We start from the raw sequence: 22,265 nt of genomic DNA on the forward strand, positions 1-22,265 counted from the left end.
GGCGTGGGCGGCGGCGGCGGCGAAAGCTGAGGCGACGGTTGGCGGCGGTTGGCGGGCGACGGAAGTCGAACTCCCACAATGCAGCGGGGTAAACAGTTATGGAGGCGGCGGCGCGTGCGACCGTCCGCTCACACGCCGCCGCAGCCGCCGCCGCCGCAGGCGGCGGCAGCGGCGACCCTGCGCTCCCCGAACTCCCCAGGGGGCGGCCGTTCCACCTTGCTTTTCAAACTTAATATTATATCTTGGAGATTATTCCATGGTAGTAATAATATATAATTTAAAATATGCCTATAAAACGAAATTGATAAATAAAATACTGTAAATTGACATTTGACTATTTTAGCTACTTCCCTAAAAGTTTGGCCTCGAAAACTGTTCTTGAATCTTTTCATTGGGAAAATGGATTGCTTTATGTTCAGGATTGCCTTATTTGGGAGCATAGGTGGGCAACTATAAAACAGTACAATTGGAACCGGAAGTTGGAAATTTGAGCAGGATCTACAAGGATGGTGAGGATTTGGGTGTGCTGGAGAGTTGGGGAAGGACCTGCTAGATGACCAGACAGTGTGGAATGTGTATGGTGCCTACGGGATCAGAGAGCCTGGCTAGAGCTGCAGGTTTGGTAAAGGAAATTGATTGTCAGGGAAATAATTATTTGAAATAATTCAGGATCTGGTGAGGGTCTTGATAAGGTAGATGCCATTATCTTTGTTCTTTTAACAAAGATTTATTGAGCACCTACTTTGTGAAAAGTCTGCAGGGTGCTGGGGAAACGGGGAAGAAAGATATGGTCTCTCCCTTAAGGAGCAGAGACATTTCATTACTAAGGAGAAATACAGTGTGCTGTGGGGGCATACTAATGGGAGGTAGTCAGGGAAGCCTTCTAAGGAAGTGCGTTTAGGCTGAGATCTATGGGATGATGAATAAGTGTTAGCTGCTGGTGATGGACGTGGGAGTAGCAGGGAGAGGGTGATAGTTCTAGGCCGAGGGGCAGCCCTCAGGGAAGAAAATGAGTGTGGTTCCATAACTGAAAAAATGTCCTCTGTGTTTGAAAGGGCTGGACAGTGGAGGATAGAGAGGATCAGAGATGAGAGTGAATTCGAGAGAAATTGCAAACGAGGACTTGATAAGAAAAAGGAACTGTTTCCTGGAAGGCATATGATAGGCACTCAATACGTGGAATGGATGAATAAATAAGCTTGAGATTTCAAATGTGGACTACGAAGTGATGGAGTCATGGGTAGGAGTAAATAAATGGGCACAGGGTACTAGTCTGGAAGGCAGATTAGTTGGGTTTTAGACACATGGATCTTGAGGCGTGACATTCTGGCCGTTTGTCAAATACCAATCCTCACAGCTTCAGGCTACTGTTGAAATTGTAAGGCTCAAGTGTGGGAAACAAAAGATAGAGTGCTTTTCCTTGGGAATTATGGTTAGAAGAAGGAGATGAGACTTAGGGTGGGACAGAGGAGAAGGGTGGAGAATTTCAAGGACAGAGTGGTAAACAGAGGTCAAGGACACCAGCTTGTACCAAATGAGACAATCTGGTTGACACCACTTGCAAAATGCCAACATGTTATACAGACATATGGGTGGAGTGGGGAGGGGTGGGAAAGGCACGGGATCTGCAGTCACAAGACCTGGACTCAGTCCTCGCTCTGCCTTTTACCATATTTCTGACCTTGGGCAGTAATTACTTAAAGTTTTCTGAGTATCCGGCTGCTTATTTATGAAATGAGAAAGAATGGCTGCCATGTTTGCATCTCAGAGATATTGTGAGATTGAAATTAAAAATATCTGTAAACTTGGGCTTCCCTGGTGGCGCAGTGGTTGAGAGTCCGCCTGCCGATGCAGGGGACACGGTTTCGTGCCCCGGTCCGGGAAGATCCCGCATGCCACGGAGCGGCTGGGCCCGTGAGCCATGACCGCTGAGCCTGCGCGTCTGGAGCCTGTGCTCCGCAACAGGAGAGGCCACAACAGTGAGAGGCCCGCGTACCGCAAAAAAAAAAGAAGTAAAAATATCTGTAAACCATTGGGTTTTCCCCCTCAGTGTTGCATAAAGGGTGTGGCATACACACGGTACTTGAGTGAGTGCTTGTTTGTTTTTTTGGGGGGGCCGCGCAGCATGCGGGATCTTAGTCCCCCAACCAGGGGTCGAACCCATGCACCCTGCAGTGGAAGCGTGGAACCCTAACCACTGGATCGCCAGGGAATTCACTTGAATGAGTGTTTGAATGAATGTAGGGGTATTACTGTGGCTACTAATTTATGTTTCAACAGAGACCAGATGAAGAAGCTGTGGTGGATCAGGGTGGGACCAGTACAATTCTCAACATCCACTATGAGAAAGAAGAGTTGGAAGGTAAGCACTGCTGTTCTGTGTACCGAGGGAAATCAGCAAGAGGCAGCCTGGCGTGGGAGGAGCAGCTTTGCCATCAGGAGACGTGGGTTGGAGTCCTAACTCTTCTTCACTAGCTGTGAGACCTTGGGAAAAAATCACTTAATGTCACTTAGCCTCATTTTCCTCATATGTTAAATAAAAGTAGGGATAATAATACCTGTCTCACTGTTAGGCTCTAGTAGACAGACAGCTTGTGAGACAGTACTTTCAGCACGGTAAAGTCCAATATAAATATTAATAAATGACCTATTCCTTGAGAATGTGAAACACTCAGATCAGTTTATTGATTCTTGACAACTGCTTGGAAATATAGATACAAATTTATACAAAAGAAAATAAAATACAAATAGTTTTAAAAACTCAGTTTGGCCATAAGACCCTGTTTTTACCCCATTTCCAATGTATGCTCTTCCCATTCTAACAATACCCATTTCTGCCTGGTGTTTTCATCTAAACAAGAAAAGGGAAAACACACACGCACCTATAACATATTTGGTGAGAGTTCACAGCATAGAGTTGTATAAAAACCCACTGAAGTGGAAGGGAAGGAAGAGGCCTTTTAATTGACCTGCTCTATCTAGTTTACCTTATCAAGGCTCTTCTTCCTTTCTCTCCTCTCCCACCCCCACTCCCCCCATGACCCTTTTGTGCTGTCCTTCTGCTTTCCTTTTTCCCACGGAGCCTAGTTTCCTGATAATGATGGCAATGCTCAGTTTTATTAAAGAAAGGCTCGCGTCCTCTATAGCTTGAACGAGAACCCACATTTGGCTCAAAAGCCTTTGTGCAATCTCGGCAGCATCTCCTGCAACGTTGAAGGCTATGATGCAGTAACTTTCTAATGACTGAGACAGCACGTGAAGTGTCTCTCTGTACTGCTTGTTCCTGTGCTGGTTTTTTTTTTTCCATCAAAGTTGTACAGTCCCCAGAGAAAACTCGTCCTTTGGATGGGAGAGCCAAAGCTGTAGAGGCTGACTCATCCTCTGGGTCTGTTACCATGAGAACTTATGTGGGTGGCTCTGTGGAGGTCAGTGGAGTTCAGACATATCAAGGTCGAGCTTTCGAAGTTATTTTGACCAGATGGAAGAGGAGCCAGTGTGGGTTTCAGCAGTTGGGAGAAAGGGGAAGAAGGAGGGGTGTGGAGGTGGGAGGCTAACATTTGTTGAATGACCCTTGTGTGACAGGCATTCGATTAGGCACTTTGCACAAGTCGTCTTTTTAATCTTCACAGCAACCCAGGCAGGTAGGCATCATCCCTATCTTACGTGATGGGGAAACTGCTCAGGGTCATCTAGCCTAACAGCAGGTGAGGCTGGGATGGAATTCTGCTCTTTCCACTCTACCACACTGCCTGCAAGGGAGGACGGTACCCAGCATTAACCACCTAACCTCAGCTTCTTGCTCCATCATACGAACATTTTTATGTGTTGCCCCACCCCTCCTTCTGCCCTGATAATCCTATTGCCTCCCTACTGTCTCACTGTACCGTGGGGGTACTTTTACTTTTAGTTTAGTTGTCTGGGCCCACTAGACCTTTGCCCTCAGCAAAGAGGTAACCATTTATGAACACTCTTATCTACTTGGGAGTAGAATAATAAGACTGGGCCAACACTCTTGGATCCCGAGGACTGGGTTCCATCACAGAGGTCAGCTGAGTAATTGGCAGTAGGAGCATCTTCTCAATATGACATCATCTATTCCTTACGTAGTATCCATTTTCCTGTAAAAGAAGGCCGTCTGTGATGATGGCATTGCTAGGGGAAAACAGTCCTTTATACATAGACCTTTTGGAAAACTAGAATCTTATTTATGTTATAGCACTTAAAAAAAAAAAAGCACTACAGGCAACAGAGGACATGGAGTGCCCACGCCTCAGGCCTGATGTAGTTCTCAAGCAGCTCTGGAGAGGAGAAGAGGAAGTTGGGATTTGCTGGAGGATCGGCTATGCTGTGGGCCCCGCCCTGACTCATCCCGAGGGCAGCCCTAGGGCTCAGTGAGGCTGCACTCAGGGAAGTGCTGTCTCTTGAAGGCGTGGAATAAAATCAGTCCCACTCTGATGGAAGACAAGTAAATTGTTCTAACTGTGTTCTGATTTGCCATGTGTGCCATGATACAAGGTTCTGCGGCAGCAGATAAAGCTCTGGGTCTTCCTTCTTCCTTCCCCTTTGTTCTATACCCTCTACACCACGTGACATAAACCACTTTGAGAACTACTTCTGAGAGGTAGTCTCTGGACGTTGTTAGAGACTTGTAAACGTGGTTTTTTTGGCAAAAATTAACTCCATCAGCAGGAGAAGGTGCATTAAACCATAACATCGCTTTTTTTACATACATGGGAAGAATCAAAAGCAAACAGTAGGACAGACTTCCGAAGAGAAACTCGCAAAGAGCAACAGTCCATGATTGCTTCAGTGGACTCTCCCGGTCCCAGAAGAACACCGAGCAGTGGCTTTAATTAGAGGAATGGCTTTTTCCGTCTTTTCTGGCAGGTCATTATTCCTGATTAACTACTAGACTAATGAATCCTAGAGTAAGTTTGGTACCTTCTGATAAGTTTTCAACAGAGGTAAGAGCCATTTGGCCTTAGTTATAAGTTGAAAAAAAAAGGCTTGCATGTGCTCCACATGTTAGACTCCCCCCGCGGTTCCTGACTTTGTGTCAACTTGAAGTCCAGGGGTTGGGACACCCGTCTGTCCGTGTGAGCTAGCGAGCTCTGTGCATGCTTAATAAACAGTGTGCTCGGAATGTACTCCGCCTCGGAAGGTCCAGGTTCCATCTGCAGGGTGGGCTCCCCCTGTGATTTCTGTCCTGCTCTGCAAGGTTCCATCCCAGTTCACTAATGATTGCTCTCTGTACGTGTGTGCATACTTATTTAAAAAATAAATTCTAAAATTACATCTTCTAATAAGTTTTTACTAAATGAATACTTGTATTTGCACACAGTCCCCAGAGAGGAGGTTTGACAATAACTGGAAAAAAGACTGGAAAGAAGGCAGAATTTAGGTGAGTAGGTAGGTAGATGAGGGGGATGAAGACTGTGTGGGCAGGAGAGCAGTTGAAAGGGCAGCAAAGAGACCACAGGATTGGTTTAGTAAAGTCGTTGGGCTGCAGAATCCCGTTAGATGGACTGGATTTTATTGGTGCTGTATTCATTTCCCAGTGTCTATTTGTTTGTCTTCTTTTTTGATTTCACTCAGAATATCCAAGTCCCTGCTTCCAAGTCTCCAGCCTAGAAACTGATGCCTAGTTTTCTGATAACCACTCGGTCATTCTTAGCTCTGTGTCCTGCTGGGGCTTGTTTTCATTTTTGCCTGTCTCTCTGGTGTTTTCAAAAGGCAGGTGCTGTGGTTGGCTAATGTTTGTGGGAACTGATTGGACCAAAAAAATTTCTTAGAGAAGGAAAAGTCTTCCTTGCTAACTCTTTCCAAAAGTCCCCTTATCCAGGAACTCTTCCTGGAATACGCTCTCCATCCTCAGGCTGGCTAGGACCTTCTCAATCATCCCATGCCCTGGTGAGTATTTCATCCACTCGAAACACATTCACTTTGGTTACATGTTCCTGTTGTGACCCCTTTCAGATCAGAGGCCTTCTTAGTTCAGGTTGTGTACTGCTGAGGGGATCCTAAGGGGTTATGTTCCTGCTGGAGGCATCTAGGAGGTATTCCATTTTCTGAATATTTGTGGAGTAATGACCACGTGGAAGATACCGTGCTTTGTTATGTGAGGGATTCCAGGAGGAAGAAGGTCTGACCTGGGACTTGGAGAAGCTTGCAGATGAATAGCGGGAGAAAGACTGATAGATGCCTAACTTTAATGCAAGGCATAAGATAAATTCATAAGAGAATGCTAGCCAAGGACTCAGGGTTGACAGGAAAGAGGCAGCACCTCTGATCAGGGGGATCAGCAAGAATACCAAGAAGGAAGGTGCATTTGCAATGGATCTTGAAGGAGTGAGACAAGTCGGTGTCCGAAAGCATTGGTGCATCTGTGGAAGAGCAGTTTGGTTTAGGTGGAGGGGAGTGTGAAGTGAGGGTGGGAGCGTCAGCTGAGGCCATGAGGAGGAGACGGAGTCAAAACCAGGCTGTGGGGCTTCCCTGGTGGCGCAGTGGTTTGAGAGCCCGCCTGCCGATGCAGGGGACGTGGGTTCGAGCCCTGGTCTGGGAAGATCCCACATGCTGCGGAGCAGCTGGGCCCATGCGCCACAACTACTGAGCCTGTGCTCTAGAGCACGTGAGCGACAACTACTGAGCCCGTGTGCCACAGCTACGGAAGCCCACGTGCCTAGAGCCCGTGCTCCGCAGCAGGAGAGGCCACCGCAATGAGAAGCCCGCGCACCGCAACTAAGAGTAGCTCCTGCTTGCCGCAACTAGAGAAAGCCCGCGAGCAGCAGTGAAGACCCAGTGCAGCCCAAAATAAATAAATAAAATAAAATAATTTATTAAAAAAAAAACACCAGGCTGTTCTCTTGTTGTTGGTATAGATGCAGAAGGTGTACATGTCTAGATTTTTTCCCCCCAGAACATTTATTTGGTGTGAGCATGTGTGGGATTTCCACTTTGATCTCTCCTGAGATGATCACTCAGTTCTTTTAGAGAGCTTTCCCTTTGTTTCCCTGTTGAATGTATAATTTGTTCTAGAGAAAGAAAAAACTAGAAAGGAGGCTGGGGCCCGAGCATGCTGGAGCATGAAGAGTCCTGACTATAAGAGTGAGCTGTGATCAGAGCAGTGCTTCCGGAGGATTTGTTTGTAGGATCGAATTGGTGGGGGAGGCAGGAAGGAGGCCCCTGCTGTTGTCAATGTGGGAGGAGAGAAAGACTTGACATCTCTAATCTATGGGATGGAGTGCTGAGGGGCAAGGTGGAAATCCAAGGTAATGCTGAGGTTTCAAGCCTGGAAAGTTGAGAGAATGCCATGAACAGAAACATGGAAGAAGCGAGTATGAGTCTGATTTCAGGTGGAGGATGGTGAGTTTGCTTTGGAACATATTGAGTCACTGGAGATAAAGATTTGGGGATCATTTGCAGAAGTAAACTTTGAAATCAGGAGAGCAAATATCACTAAAAAGAGAGAAGAAAGGGACCAAGGACAGAAACCCGGGGAACCCTCCTTTGGTGGATTGTGGTAAGGCTGGAGAAGCAGTCAGAGGAGTGCAAGTGAGCCAGGGAAGGCTGTGGTACAGGTATGGGAGAAGCCCAGACCACCAAGGGGAGGAAGTAGTCAAGGGATGGGGCTGCCGCCTGGAGCATGGTGGGCTCTCCAGAGAGTCTTTTGAATTGAACTGAGAGAGACGTAAGATGATAGAGGTTTGGTGATTTAGTGGCTTTGGCGTCCCTGATGAGGGCCGTTTCAGTGGAGAGCGGCCACGTGCAGAGGCTGTGGAACAAGGGGATGGTGAGAAAAGGGAGCTAGGTCGGCACACTGTTCTTGAACATGACTTAATGGAGAAGGGAAGGGGACAGGCAGAGACTTGGGAGAATAGCACTGCACTGGGAACATTTCTTTTTTATTTTTATTTTAAAATATTTATTTATTGAATGAAGAATTCTTTAAATTGTTATAGTGTGCAAAAGTTTCACACACACGATTTCATATAATCCCATAATAACCCTTTTTTCTCCCTACTCCTATATTGCCTATCCCTCCTCCCCGCCCCCCACCACTGGTAACCACTGGTTTGTTCTCTATATCTGTGAGCCTGCTTCTTTTTTGTTTTATTCACTAGTTCGTTGCATTTTTTAGATTCCACCAATAAGCGATATTATAGAGTATTTGTCTTTCTTTGTCTGATTTATTTCACTTAACATAATGCCCTCCAAGTCCTTCCATGTTGCTGCAGATGGCATTATTTCATTCTTTTTATGGCTGAGTAGTATATATGTACCACATCTTCTTCATCCATTCATCAGTTAATGGACACTCAGTTTGCTTCCATATTTTGGCTATTGCAAATAATGCTGCTGTGAACATTGGGGTACATGTATCTTTTCGAATTAGTATTTTTGTGTTTTTCAGATCTATACCCAGGAGTGGAATTGCTGGGTCATATCATATGGTAGGAATATTTCCTTTTTAGGTAAGAGGGACTTGAGAAACCCGTGGAAGGGATGGATGGAAAGGAGAGACTGAGGATAACTGATGAAGTGGGACCCAGTGGGGTGGGAGGCGGTGCTCATTAGCCTGGAAAAGAGGAAAAGCTGGAGGAGGAAAGTGAGCCTGACTGAGAATGGAGGGAGTTCCCAGGACAGGGCCTGTCTTTTCAGTACAATATGAAGCAAGGTCACCTGCTCAGAGGAAGTGTGGGTGCGGTTGTCGATTTGAAGACAGTGACTAAAGACTGTAACAGCTCCCGTGGTGGAAGATGTGCGGGGGCAGCCTGAGATCCAGAGTGTCGAGCAGCAGTAACTGGGCAGAAATGGGGGAAGATCACTGCTCTGTGTATCCAGGTGTAGCATCCCTGCAGCTACTGCTTCTGGGCTCCAGGCTCACCAGGAAGACCGGGGAAACCAGGTGGAGGTGAGAGAGGCCTGGAAGTCAGGCACAAAACAAAATAATGTTTATGGATGGAATGAGAGAGCAGGAAGGAGGAACTAGAGAGGAACACTATGGGATCACTTACTTTCTTGTGTTCCCCTCTTTTTGTAAAATATTTAATATCTCTCCCTCATGCTCCCAGCCTTATGCCCCTTATGATTTGTAACTAGTCTCTCACTGTTATTCTAGATGGTGCAGAAAAAATATAATGGAAACTGATCCTGGAATTTACTGGCTGCTAAAATTGATTCCAGGCATCGTGTTAAGCATTTTATGTACATTTCTTATTTGCTTCTCACAAAAATCTTCTGAGTTTAAAGAATAAGCTTCAGTATTCCTTTTTAAAGACAGTCACAGAGGGCTTCCCTGGTGGCGCAGTGGTTGAGAGTCCGCCTGCCAATGCAGGGGACACGGGTCCGTGCCCTGGTCCGGGAAGATCCCACATGCCGCGGAGCGGCTGAGCCCGTGAGCCATGGCCGTTTGAGCCCGCGACGGGAGAGGCCACAGCAGTGAGAGGCCCGCGTACCGGGCAGGTTGACCTGAGCGCTTAACCACTTTCTCAAATGGAAGTGGCCTCCCTGCCGAGACCTGCTGTAGGTGTCATGGTGTGACTGCATCACGTTTTATCAATTGCTCAAATCGTTGTAGTAGCAACAACTAGCGTTTGTTTTGGACTCTACAGTTTGCAAATCATGTTCACGCCCATTATTTCCTTTGATCTTAACAACATTCCTGTGAGGTTTGCAGCCACGTACAGGACTGAGACCTTCAACTCCCCCATTTCTACAGCTTCAGTCCTGGAGGTCTTTGAAGTTTTGTCATTACAGCGTTGTGACCAGGCCAAAGGACTGTACTCTTTTTTTTCTCCCCTCTCATGTATACTGGCCTCCTTTTCGTGAAGGAGTTCTCTCCACAGACCTTCTGCTTCTTTTCAGGTCATAGGACTCTGTACGTGGGGGTCCGGATGCCGCTGGGCCGGCAGAGCCATCGGCACCACCGAACCCATGGCCAGAAGCATCGGAGACGAGGGCGGGGCAAGGGAGCCAGCCAGGGGGAGGAAGGCCCCGAGGCCCTGGCCCATGGTAACACCTCGGGAGGGAGGGCGGGTGGGTGTCCACGCGGGGAGGTCTGGTGAGGCCGAAGGGGTGTGGGATGGACGTGGAGCAGGGGGTGGGCTTGACTCTCTTCCATAGACTTTCCCCAGCTTGCTTCCAGGAAGAAGAAATGCCTCTGAGAATCAAAAGTATCTTCCTGAAAACTTCACAGTTCAGGCCCCCCAAATCAATATCATAGAAGGTGAAATCATTTGCTAGAGGATTAGCCATTCTTTTTGATCAAATTCATCAGATTTCTAGTTTCTCACAGGATTTCTAGTTTCTTACCATTTCTTCAAATGGTCTTATTAATAATTTTTTTCCTCCTATGAAACTGCTTCCAAAGCATAGCTTTTTTTCTGGGAATAAAGAAATCTTTTTGACCGGAGTTCAGGATTATCTTGTGTATGTTCCTGAAGTTGTGAGGCCCCCCAGCTGCGCTGAGTGTGGCAGGATGCTATTTCTGTTGTAAGCTGAGGCTGGGAGCAGACCTTTCTCCGTGGCTGATTTTCCAGACACGCCCTCTCAGCGTGTTCAGTTCATTCTTGGCACTGAGGAGGACGAAGAGCATGTGCCTCACGAGCTGTTCACAGAACTGGATGAGATCTGCCTGAAAGAGGGAGAAGATGCCGAGTGGAAGGAGACAGCCAGGTGAGGCCTTAAGATCGCCTGGGTCCAGATTCGCTTGGGCAGACAAATGTGTGCCTTTCCGTGAGTGACAGGCCCGCCTGCCTTTTATTTCTTCACGGGAGACATGACGACTGACACGGGGACTGACGTTCTAGGGTCCTCTGGGGGAAGCCTTGATGCTGGCCTCTTGGTCACGTCTGTGGTAATACCTATGTCAGTTGACCTTGAGCCCGGGATTGGTGACGGAAACACAGAACGTTAAGGGGGTCCTCGCTTACTAGCTCCCGGGCTCTTGATATTAAAGGTCTGGCTTATAAGATGCCTGAGGGGGCCGCCTTGGTTTAGACCTCGCCCAGCAGACATAGCATAGGTCCAGCCTTTTCCTGCGCATGAACCATAGCATCATTTGGGTTTTAATTCACTGGAAATTCCAGAATTTTTGAGACATCCTATTGGACAGTCCAACTTCACAGACACCTTTGGGATTATAGCCAGCCTGACAGTAGGCATCCCTGGATTAGTTGTAGAGTGACTATGCTTGTCTAAGGCCCAAACCCCAGAAGAGCCCTCAGATTGACCAGGGCCATGTCTAGAGCTCCTGCAGTGACTGACAAGCGAGGCTTCTGGGTGATACAAAGCTGGTGTGCCTGAGCCTCGGGGAAGGAGATAAGGTGGGTAACCAGCCAAGCGTGGCTCCACCTCTCATTGGAACAGCGCTTCCTGGATACCTGCTGTATCCGTGGGTGTGTTTCCTGGGTAGAGAGGATTAAACAGGCCAGTCAGCCTGGTACCAAGCAAGGAGGGAATTAGCCTTGTCATTCTGTCTTTGCCAACATCTGAAAGTCACACAGATAGGCTTTTTATTTTTTTTAATTAATTAATTTATTTATGGTTGCGTTGGGTCTTCACTGCTGCGCGCTGGCCTTCTCTAGTTGTGGCAAGCGAGGGTTACTCTTCGTTGTGGTGCGAGGACTTCTCGTTGCGGTGGCGTCTCTTGTTGTGGAGCACGGGCTCTAGGCGCGCGGGCTTCAGTAGTTGCAGCTCGCGGGCTCTAGAGCACAGGTTCAGTAGTTGAGGCACATGGGCTTAGTTGCTCCGCGGCATGTGGGATCTTCCCGGACCAGGGCTCAAACCCGTGCCCCCTGCATTGACAGGCGGATTCTTAACCACTGCGGCACCAGGGAAGTCCCAGATAGGCTTTTTAAAAAGATAAATATATCATTTTATTAATGTGATTTGTCAACGTATCCAGATGATATAGATTAGATCTGTTATTTTTTTAATTGCATAGGCAATGCATGCCCACTAGAGAAAATTAGAAAATAAAGATAAGCAAAAAGAAGACGAACATTACGTGAAATCCTACCAAGCCAGGGATAATGAGGAATATAACATTTGATGTCTTATACATGTGTGTGTTTGTATTTTAAAATTTTTCTTTAAAGAAAAATGGAATCAGTTTTGCACTGTTTTATAACCTACTCTGTTCACTTACAAGTGTACCCTGAACGTATAGATTAGATTACAGTGTTCAATATGATTATTTGGGTATCTTTCTTTGTGGCTTACGTTAAAAACTCTCTCCTGAAAATTCCTCATTTTCTGTCTTTAACATCTGGTTGTTTGTAATGCTTCCAGGTGGTTGAAGTTTGAAGAAGATGTTGAGGATGGGGGAGAGCGCTGGAGCAAGCCTTACGTCGCAACCCTTTCACTGCACAGTCTCTTTGAGCTAAGGAGCTGCCTTATTAACGGAACGGTCCTTCTCGATATGCATGCAAACAGCATAGAAGAAATCTCAGGTAAGTTTAGGTGAGAGAAAACAGAGGAATGTTTGTGTCAATTAGGAAGAGTGGTGTAGAGGAAAGAAGAAAGTGGCTGTGTGTCCTTGGGCAAGTCACTTACCTTCCCGACCTCAGCGCCCTCAGCTATGGGATGGGTTTCAAACTAAGAAACTACCCTACCTATTCCATAGGCTTATTATGGGATACAAATGACATGGTGTGAAGTCTTCCATTTGTCTGTTCATTTGGCAGACGTTTATTTTGTATCTATTAATGCTTGATAATGTGCGAGGCACAGGGGAATGAAGATAAGATACAATTTCTGTCCTCAAGGAGCTCCCCTTCTAGTGGGGAAAATAGCCATGGGTGCAAGAAAAGAGCTCTGGTTTGGTAATAATTAGAGAAAGGGGCAACTGGGAGTTGTGCAGAGAAAAGGGGGTTAGAGTGAAAGAAAGATTTTAAAAGATGGCAGCTAGGGAAGACACGTATGAAGTTGAGCCAGAGTACCCCCACTTCTTCAGCAAGACGTGACGGGGAGGTGTCTGATGGAGTTGCCTGGTACAGGTGAGTGTAAGTTACTATGTTTTAGGAATGGAGTTTGATAAACACCTGGGTGCATGTGAGGATTTTCCTCAGCTTGGCTTTGTTTGGCTGGACAGGTTACATAAAGATTTCTCCAAACTTTTCTCCATTTCAAGTATCCAAGTAATTCTGCCTCTCTGGGATCACATGGGGACCCAGGGAGGGGTCAGTACTGATGGGATCTGGTGTCACCTCCGAAGGCCCTAAGGGAAAGTTATTCCATGCTTCTTCCAGTTTCTAGTGGCTCTAGGTGTCCCTGAGCTCATGAGTGCATAACTCCAATCTGCCTCTGTCTTCACCTGGACTTCTTATCTGTGTCTCTCTCATAAGGGTATCTGTCAGTATCATCCAAGATGCTCTTATCTTGAGATCCTTAGTTACATCTGGGAAGACCCTTTCCACAAATAAGATCACGCTCACAGATTCTGGGGGGTTAGTACATAGACGTATCTTTTGTGGGGGAGGCGCCGTTCTACCCACTACGGAAGCCAAGAGAGGAGAGAGTTTCAATTCATCAGTGTCAGATGCTGTAGAGAGGTCAGGTTAGGTAAGGACCAGAGACATCTGCCAGATTTAGCAACTGGAAGGTTGTTGATGATTTTATTAAAAGCAATTTCATTGAGGCAGCCAAATTGCAGGGGGTGAGGAATTTTTCTTTTGAGAACTTTAAGAGATAGGGGAGAGAGAGAGAGAGAAAGAGAAAGAGAGGGAGAGAGGAGGCAGTAGATAATGGGAGACCTGGGGTGGACATTCTCCTTCTTTTTTTTTTTTTCCCAAGATGAAGGATCCTGAGGCATGTTTATAATATGGGGCAAGGAACCAATCAATATAAAGGTTAAAGACAGAGAAACCTGGATCGTCCACTTAATATTTGAAAACAGATTTTCTTTATTTATTGCTTCCAGCACTTGGATAGTCATGGATGGAGTTGGAGTTGAAGATCGGTTGGAGTTTTGGGGAGGTGGGGGAATGGGTATGTAGGGTTGAAGTAGAACTGCTGTGGTTCTTCCCATCAGGTACCTGAGGTATTCGTGTTAGTGATAGGGATGAGTAAACAGTCTCAAGTGTTTACTGTGAATGAGCACTTTATACGTCTCATTAATTTTTTATAACAGTCTTCTAAGGTAGGTGATAATATTAGCTCCATATTACAGATGAGGAAACTGAGGTACAGAGAAGTTATCACACAGAAAGTGGTAGAAGTGGGATAACTGTGGACCTTTAGCGCTAGAACCCATGCTGTTAACTGCTGTGCTGACTGCCTCTCAGTAGCAGGTATTGGGATTTTTTCCCCCTCAGTTCTGCCAGGCTTGGCAGGTAAAGGTTGATGCTTGGTGGTAATCACGTGGGGTACTTAATCAAGAACAACTTAATGATTCTTGGAAGTTCCACTTTTACGTAGTCATTTGGAGTTCTACAGTTATAGTTTCTCTTGACAATCACAGCAATGTTAAAATCTCTGAGAAAGGGAACGTAGAGGAACTTTGGCAGATGACAGAACAAAATGGTAATAATGTGGATTTTTGAGTCAGACAGTCTTGGGTTTGACTCCCAGCTGTGCAACGTACTAGATGTGAAACCTTGGGGAATTTTGTAATGTTCGGGCCTCAGTTTCCTGATCTGTAAAAATTGTTATAATGCCACCTAGTTCTCAGGGTTTTTTATAAGGATTAGATTAGATAATTATGTAAAAAGTTCAGAGTGTCCTTCCTGGCACATGTTAAATGCTCAGTAGTTTCCGTTTCTAATAATAATGATTTGTTACGTGAATAACATATAATGTGTCACAGCTGCTATCATCAAACAGCTCTTTCAGGCACTGAAGCGGAGACTGTACATCACTGACCCTGGTAGAATTGCCTCTCCTACTCCTTGTCCCTTGCCCCTCACCCCACTTGCCCTTGGTCTCTTTGGGTTCACTGACCATCAGTTTGAGTGTTCATGTTAGCACCTGCTTTCCAGACCTGATCCTGGACCAGCAGGAACTGTTCAGTGACCTGAATGACAGCATGAGGGTTAAAGTACGGGAAGCCCTTCTCAAAAAGCATCATCATCAGAATGAAAAGAAGAGAAATAACCTCATCCCCATTGTTCGCTCCTTTGCTGAGGTTGGCAAGAAACAGTCTGATCCACATTCAATGGATAAACATGGTAAGATTATTAGGAGTAACTGTTTTCTCTTTTGATTAATAAGACATTTAGGAACTAGTTGGAGATGCTAAGTTACTAGAGGGTAGGGGCTGTATTTCTCTAATATGCTTTCATGCTCACTTAGACACAGTCCTTTTTGGTGGATAGGCACGATGGGTGGCTGGGGCTGGTGACGGTCATCTCTTGTGGCACTAGGGATGCATGCCTCAGATAGATCTCAGTGGACCCCGGGGGAGAAGATGGTGCCCCAGAATGGCCTCAGAACTGATGTGGCTTTGGGGAGGTGGCCACATTAGGGATAATTCGGGGCCAGAGAAGTTCCACTGGAGCTTTTTAGAAGTAAACCAATGTCTTAGATTAGGGAGGCAAAATGCAGTAGTGTCAACTCTTGAGTCAGATGTCCCGGCTGGAGATTCTGACTTCACCTTTTGCAAAGTGTGTGACCTTGGGCAACCTCCGAAACCTCTTTAAGTCTTACTTTCTCCTCTGTAGAATAAGGATAATAGTGAGATCTGCTTCCTCAGTCTACAGTGAGGCTTCAATAAATTAATCCATGTAAAGCCCTGGAGCCAGGTGCCTGGTGGGTTGTAAACATTCAGTGAATTTCAGCTGCTGACTAGTTTCCTTTTCTGAGGCCGAATCTATGCTGGTCTCCTTGTCCCCACATTTACTGAATCACAGTGTGCAGGGGATGTGCCTGGGAGTCTAAGTTTTTGAAAAGTTCTCCCTAGGACTTTATGGTGTGCACTCCTGGTTAAGGATTACTGCCTTTAATAGAGGAAGAAAAGAGGATCACAGATGGTTCAGGAAGAGGGTGCAGGAGTAGGAAGACCTCTGTTCCTCCCTTTACTGCTAACTGGTAGGTAAGGAGATAGGTGTGTGTGGGTCCTTGCTTCATAGTCATTTGGACCACTTCTCTGTGTGGACTTTGCAGGAGATAGTCATAGCCAGCTGATGATGGACGGGGCGTGTCAAAGGGGGAAAGGGCAGGACTCGGAGAATTCTGTTTGATTTTCTCCAAATAGGTCAGACTGTGTCTCCTCAGTCCGTTCCAACTACAAGTCTTGAAGTAAAAAATGGAATGAATTGTGAACACAGTCCCGTGGACTTAAGCAAGGTGAGCAGAGACGTGGAAGTTGGCTTACAGGCCTAAGCAGATCTCTAGTGGAACCCAGAGTCTCATTGCTGGAAGCTGGATAAGCTTTGGCATTTCAACACCCTTTCTCCAGGACCAGAGCCCCTTCTGCAGAAAAGGAGGCCCATCTATCTGCTCATGTCTTCTTCCTTCTCCAGCCCAGACCTCTCTGACTCATCAGCTTGTTCCCCAGATTCAACATGCTGAAACCCACTAGCCACTAATAATCCTCCCTGCCACACACCTCCTGGTGTTTCAGAACTATTTTCTGATACCTGCTCTCCAGTAGCTCCTTCTTAGCCTCCAAGGGTTCTGCAGAAGCAGTATCTTTGCTACTGTCTCCTAAAACTACTTTGTGGTTGAAACTCTTCTTGGGGACTGTGGCTTGGTGTCCGAGGCCTCCCGCAGGAGCAGGGCCCCCTGCAGCTTCCGGCTCAAACCGTGATCTCCCTGCCGCCAGCCTCTCCTTGCTCTGGTCTCTCCCCGACGCTGTCCTTCCAAAATGCAGACAGTGTCACGTCACTTCTCAGCTCATAAGGCTCCCTGAAACCTCCGACAAAGCATTCCAGTATTTTAAAATGGAAACAATTTGACCTGGAGCTTCAAAAACATTCTTCTTTGGGGAGGCATGGTGTAATGGAATTCAAATCAGAGCCCCTGGATTTAAATTCTCTTAGACGCTCTGTCGTCCTGGGCAAGTCAACTTCACTTCTCTGGGTCTCAGTGGCTCCATTCATTTTTTAAAATAAAAAGTGAGGCTAATTAGACCTTACAGAGCTATTGTAAGGATCAAGTGAAGCAGTATGAGAAAACGTGTTAAATCAAAAATGATTTATGAATGTCAGTTATGAGGAGGGTGATGGATGCGTGAGGTGATGGCTCCCACACTGTCAGGGGGTTCTTGGATTTTCAGGTCGACCTTCATTTCATGAAGAAAATTCCCAGTGGGGCAGAGGCCTCGAATGTCCTGGTTGGAGAGGTGGACTCTCTGGGCCGCCCCGTTGTCGCCTTTGTGAGGCTGTCTCCGGCAGTCCTTCTCTCGGGCCTGACAGAAGTGCCCATCCCAACAAGGTAAAGACCTGGACCGCAAAGCTCAGTGCGTTCCGTCTGGTGTGCAGGTTTGTGTGTGCTCTGGTGGAAGAAACCAGCTAATGCCAAAATGGAGGATTAATTAATTTGGGGAATGCTGTTTAAAATTCAGCAATGATCTCAGAAAACTGGGGTATATTTGATCAACCTCTGTGCGGAAGAATTGTAAGACTTTTAAGGCTCTGACGGTTCAGTTTCTATGACCTTGGAAATGGAGAACCAAAGAGTGTTCAAGGGCCACTTGCTTGCTGGGATGGGAAGCCTGTCTTGCTCTCCCTGTTCTGCCAAGCTGTATCCCAGGGAAACGTCTCTGACCAAAGGTATTGATGTCTCTTTCCACAGTTCCGGCAGGATTTGTTTGGTTTGCAAGTATGTCCACATTTGTTCAAAAGGCTATTCATGCGCTCTGAAGGTGGTGATTCAGGTGATTCAGGGCCCCATTAATTACAGAGTATTCAGATGTCCGGGACACAATTTAGACTCCTCTACAGGGCTTGATCATTTCAACTGCTTTATCCCTCTCCTCTCCCCATCATTTTCTTATTAGAGCAATGAATGAGATTCAGATAACCCTGAATTTGCACTACAATGCCACGTTTTGAAAAAATGTCCTTCCTATAGTAAGGAATTGTGTCTACGGAAACCCTGAGAATTATAACCACATTATTGAATGAGTTGTACAGGTGGCTTCCAATGCCTACAGTGGAGCTATTAGGTCAAGGCTACTCGTATTGCTCCGTCATTAGTCTGTCTCCTTTTATTGAAGGTACTGTGATGATTTCTGTTTGATAGGAAAGAGAAATGTTCTGCTGTTTAGAGAGGAAAGATGCCACTTCTTTATATTTACTTACATAATTTAATCCTTTTTGTGTGTTGCCAGATTTTTGTTTATCCTACTGGGTCCAGTAGGGAAAGGTCAGCAGTACCATGAGATTGGCAGATCCATGGCCACCATCATGACAGATGAGGTACGCACACCCCTTCTGCTTTTCATGCATTCGTCTTGTAAATGTTTATTGAGCATTTACTCTGTGCCAGGCATTGTGCTAGTCATTGGGGATAAAATAATTATAATCGTGATGTTTGCTGGAAAGCAGTACAGGTCACGTCTCTGAGGACCAAGCCCTCTGGGGGATTTTTCTTCCTCTGTCATCTCTCGCTTTTTGAATAATCAAGGATGCAGAGAAATCTTTCTCTGGGAAAATTATTTTTGCCAAGTAGGATACCTAGAGAGAAAGATATTAAGGCTGACTTAACTTTCTAGATCTAGAAGATGGTTAATTAAATACATCCAAGCTATTTACATAAGGAAACCTCACCCCCATTTCACGTAAATGAGACCAGTTAGTATAAAGGTCAGGGGGATGCTCTCGGGCACTGTCATGTGAATGTACCAGGGTGACTAGACGCTTCGGCTGCCGTGGTCCTGAACCCCCACTGCATCCCTGCTGAGGACTGTGCTGCTCAGGTAAATTGCAAAGTAAGGCCTTGAAGAGGCCTCTGTCTTAGCAGGCAGAGGGGCGTGGGCTGTGTTTTATCAGCTGTCTTTGGCTCTGGAGGCATATTGGAGGCATATGAGGAACCTTTCTGAGGAATTCCATGCAGTTTTTTCTACCCATTATGATCAGGAAAATTCCTCATGCATCTTGGCTTTTGTTCCATTCTTTCTCATGCATCTTGGCTTTTGTTCCATTCTTTGAAGAGATAACAGAATTATAAAACTTTCGAGTCATCTTATCTCTTTCTATACTAATAGACATATATTTAGTTCTTTTTGACTCATCTCATCTTTAGATTCTTTTTTTTATTGTTTTATCCTTGCACTTCTCTAAGTGCTAACGTTATCTACATTTCAGATCCCCATGACAGAGATAAAAATCAAGAGGTTTTATTCATCTTTCACCATCTCCACTGGTGATTGTTTTAAGTAAAGTGACTTTTAGTTTTCCTGAGGACATTTTTCTTCTCTGTAGATTTTTCATGACGTGGCATATAAGGCGAAAGAGCGGGACGATCTCCTGGCGGGGATTGACGAGTTCCTAGACCAGGTGACGGTGCTGCCTCCAGGGGAGTGGGACCCCTCCATTAGAATTGAGCCACCCAAAAACGTCCCTTCCCAGGTAATGTATGCACATGAGCCAGTGGTGGCTTAGTGTCGCTTACTGAGTGCACACCATGGACAAAGCAGAGACCATGAGGGTGTATGCTAAATAAGTTGAGATGTGGTTCTGTTTCTGGGCATCTAGCATGTCAGAACAGTAATAAAATATGAATATGCAGTAACATAGATTGGCTCAGGTGTGGTGGGGTCAGTCAGGATTACCCTGGGATGAATTTTAAGCCAACTTTTGAAGGATTGATGTAGAATGGCAGAGAGGAGAGGAGAGGACATTTCTTGGGAGCATATCATGAATGAAGCCATTAAATGAAAAGAGGTAGTTGTATAGAGAGAGCAAATAGAGTCCCTCACACTTTTTTTGAGAGGTTAAAGATGGAAGGGAACTTCTACTGTACACTAGTCCCCAGGCCAAGTGCTTTACACATGCTAATTCAACCTCCCCGGTAACATCTCCATATAGGTATTGTTGTTCTTTGTTTTACAAATGAGGAATAAAAAAACCATCTTCAAGGTTTTAAGGTAAAGATTACACACAGATTTGAAACTTGAACTTAGGTCACATCTGATGCCAAAGCCTCCACTTTTCCGTCTCTGGGTGAGACAGTTAGGTATCAGCAGAGAGGAGGAGAAATTTTTTTTTTTTTTCAGGAAAGTCAGTAAACGCCTCCAAATCAGTAAATGCATTTGAAAGCTATAACAAAGAATTGGCTATTTTGGGGCTGCTTTTGGATTTTCTCATCACCAACCCCCACCCCCACCCCCCACCCCCACCCCCCACCCCACCCCCCACCCCCGCCCCCAGCAGGAAAGACAGAATACAGGGCTGAGTTTGTTAATTTTGCGGTCTTCTGTTAAAAGGAGAAAAGGAAAATGCCTGGAGTTCCAAATGGAAATGTTTGCCACATAGAACCGGAACCACATGGGGGCCACAGCGGGCCAGAACTTCAACGCACTGGGCGGTAAGTTCTGGAATGTTTCACAGCTGATACTGCTTACCGGACAGAAGTTGTATAAAGGAATGAGGCATCCGCTTTACTTTCAGCCTTCTTCTCTGTAGTATCTTTATTGGCTGGGAATTACTTTTCAAATGGAACCACTGACTATAAGTATTACAAATATATCAAATATTATATTCATTCATTCAAATTTCTCAAACCACCTAACATGTTCTGTCTCCCCTCCTGGCCTTGCCCCAGGAGGGAAGACAGAACACGTTCCCTCTGATTTGAACACTTGTCCCCTTCCTCATTTCCTGGCTGACTGCTTCTTATCCTTTGACGCAGCTTAGGTGTCACTTCCTTTGGAGAGCCTTGCAGGACCCTCTTTAGAGGAGGTTAGGTGTTCCTGCTAGGTGGTGTCCCAGCTTTGAGCTCTGTCCCTTGCCTACCTGCCACCCTCCCCCCAGCCACCTGTTATAGTCCTGATCATGCTTTATTACTATTTATTGATTTGATGTCTTTCCTGCCAGAATGTTTGCTCCATAAGGGTGGGGACCCCATTATATTCCTAGCACCCAGCACAGTGCCCTACACAGAGTAGGCACTCAATTAATATCTGGTGAATGAATGAATGAGTAAATGAATGCTTTTAGAATGATGTCTGTTCTGTAGCATGAATGGACAAGGTATGGATAAATATTGAATGGTTAAGTTAAGAAACCCCTTGAGGTGGGGAAATAGGTACTATTTTAGGTGTGTGTCTCAGAATAGGCAACCTACTCTTTTGGGCCCAGATTTTAGGACAGATGTCCAAGGAGGAGGTTCTCCATGGTAGGTGAGGACAGCAGGTCCCCAGGCTGGGAGGCTTTATATTCCAGGTAGGGAGGCAGTAGAAGAGGATGGTATTTGGGGTTGGAGTGGCATCCAGAGGTGTCCCGCAGATCGTGGGAGAAGGTTCAGTCTATGGCTCTGGCTCTGTAAGTTGTGCTTATGTCTAAGAAGGATCTGTTGGGCGGAGATTCCCAGGACAGGACTCAGATGATGGAAAGGAGCTTTCACTGTCCTCTATTCTATTGCTTTCACCTTATTTTTTCCTCCTTGCTTGAAGTTGCTTTCCTTATTTCCCTATCCTCAGTGCCCTGCCTAATGGAAACTCAAGGTTGTTTTTTTTTTAATTGTGGAGAGCGATTTAGTTTTGCATTCTTGGAAATTCAGGGAGAGAAAGGAGAGGAGACTGAGAAGCAGGAGAGAATGGCACTTAACCAGCAGTGTCCTGATGGGGAGTATGCATCTGGTGGAAGGAATGTATTAGAGGGCGGGGAAGGATAACTGGGCTCTGGGGAGGGATCACCGGAGGAAAGGAGGAGCCTTTTGATGGAAGGGGTCACTGAAAAGAGGGAGCAAGCTCCAAGAGTAAGTTTCACATTTTCTTTACAGTTGGAAGGGGTCCAACTTGGGTGGGGAGGCCTGGTATTGAGAAGCAGTTCGAAGGAAGCATCTGTCTTTAGAATAGTTTCCAGGATTGAGACTGTCTTAGATGAAGTGGTGTTTTTTTAAAATTTATTTATTTATTTATTTTTGGCTGCGTTGGGTCTTCATTGCTGCGTGTGGGCTTTCTCTACTTGCGGCGAGCGGGGGCTACTCTTCGTTGCAGTGCGCAGGCCTCTCACTGCGGTGGCTTCTCTTGTTGCGGAGCACGGGCTCTAGGTGCGAGGGCTTCAGTAGTTGTGGTTTGCGGACTCTAGAGCACAGGCTCAGTAGTTGTGGCGCATGGGCTTAGTTGCTCCGCGGCATGTGGGATCTTCCCGGACCAGGGC

At 46.1% G+C, this 22,265-nt stretch overlaps 1 protein-coding gene across 1 annotated transcript in view; it reads left to right on the forward strand.

Moving 5' to 3' along the window:
• The first annotated feature begins 2,287 nt into the window (after positions 1–2,287).
• The window catches only part of SLC4A8 (solute carrier family 4 member 8), a 64,338-nt gene continuing 44,360 nt past the window's right edge, over positions 2,288–22,265 (forward strand). The window contains exons 1-10 of the mRNA XM_060024790.1: positions 2,288–2,362; positions 9,846–10,011; positions 10,539–10,674; positions 12,292–12,452; positions 14,979–15,167; positions 16,193–16,284; positions 17,216–17,373; positions 18,272–18,359; positions 19,365–19,511; positions 20,369–20,469. Of these exons, the coding sequence (XP_059880773.1) occupies positions 2,288–2,362; positions 9,846–10,011; positions 10,539–10,674; positions 12,292–12,452; positions 14,979–15,167; positions 16,193–16,284; positions 17,216–17,373; positions 18,272–18,359; positions 19,365–19,511; positions 20,369–20,469 (1,313 nt within the window). The remainder of the gene's footprint in view (positions 2,363–9,845; positions 10,012–10,538; positions 10,675–12,291; positions 12,453–14,978; positions 15,168–16,192; positions 16,285–17,215; positions 17,374–18,271; positions 18,360–19,364; positions 19,512–20,368; positions 20,470–22,265) is intronic.

The sequence above is a fragment of the Delphinus delphis genome, chromosome 11, assembly GCF_949987515.2.
Source record: "Delphinus delphis chromosome 11, mDelDel1.2, whole genome shotgun sequence".
In the NCBI taxonomy this organism is placed as follows: Eukaryota; Metazoa; Chordata; class Mammalia; order Artiodactyla; family Delphinidae; genus Delphinus; species Delphinus delphis.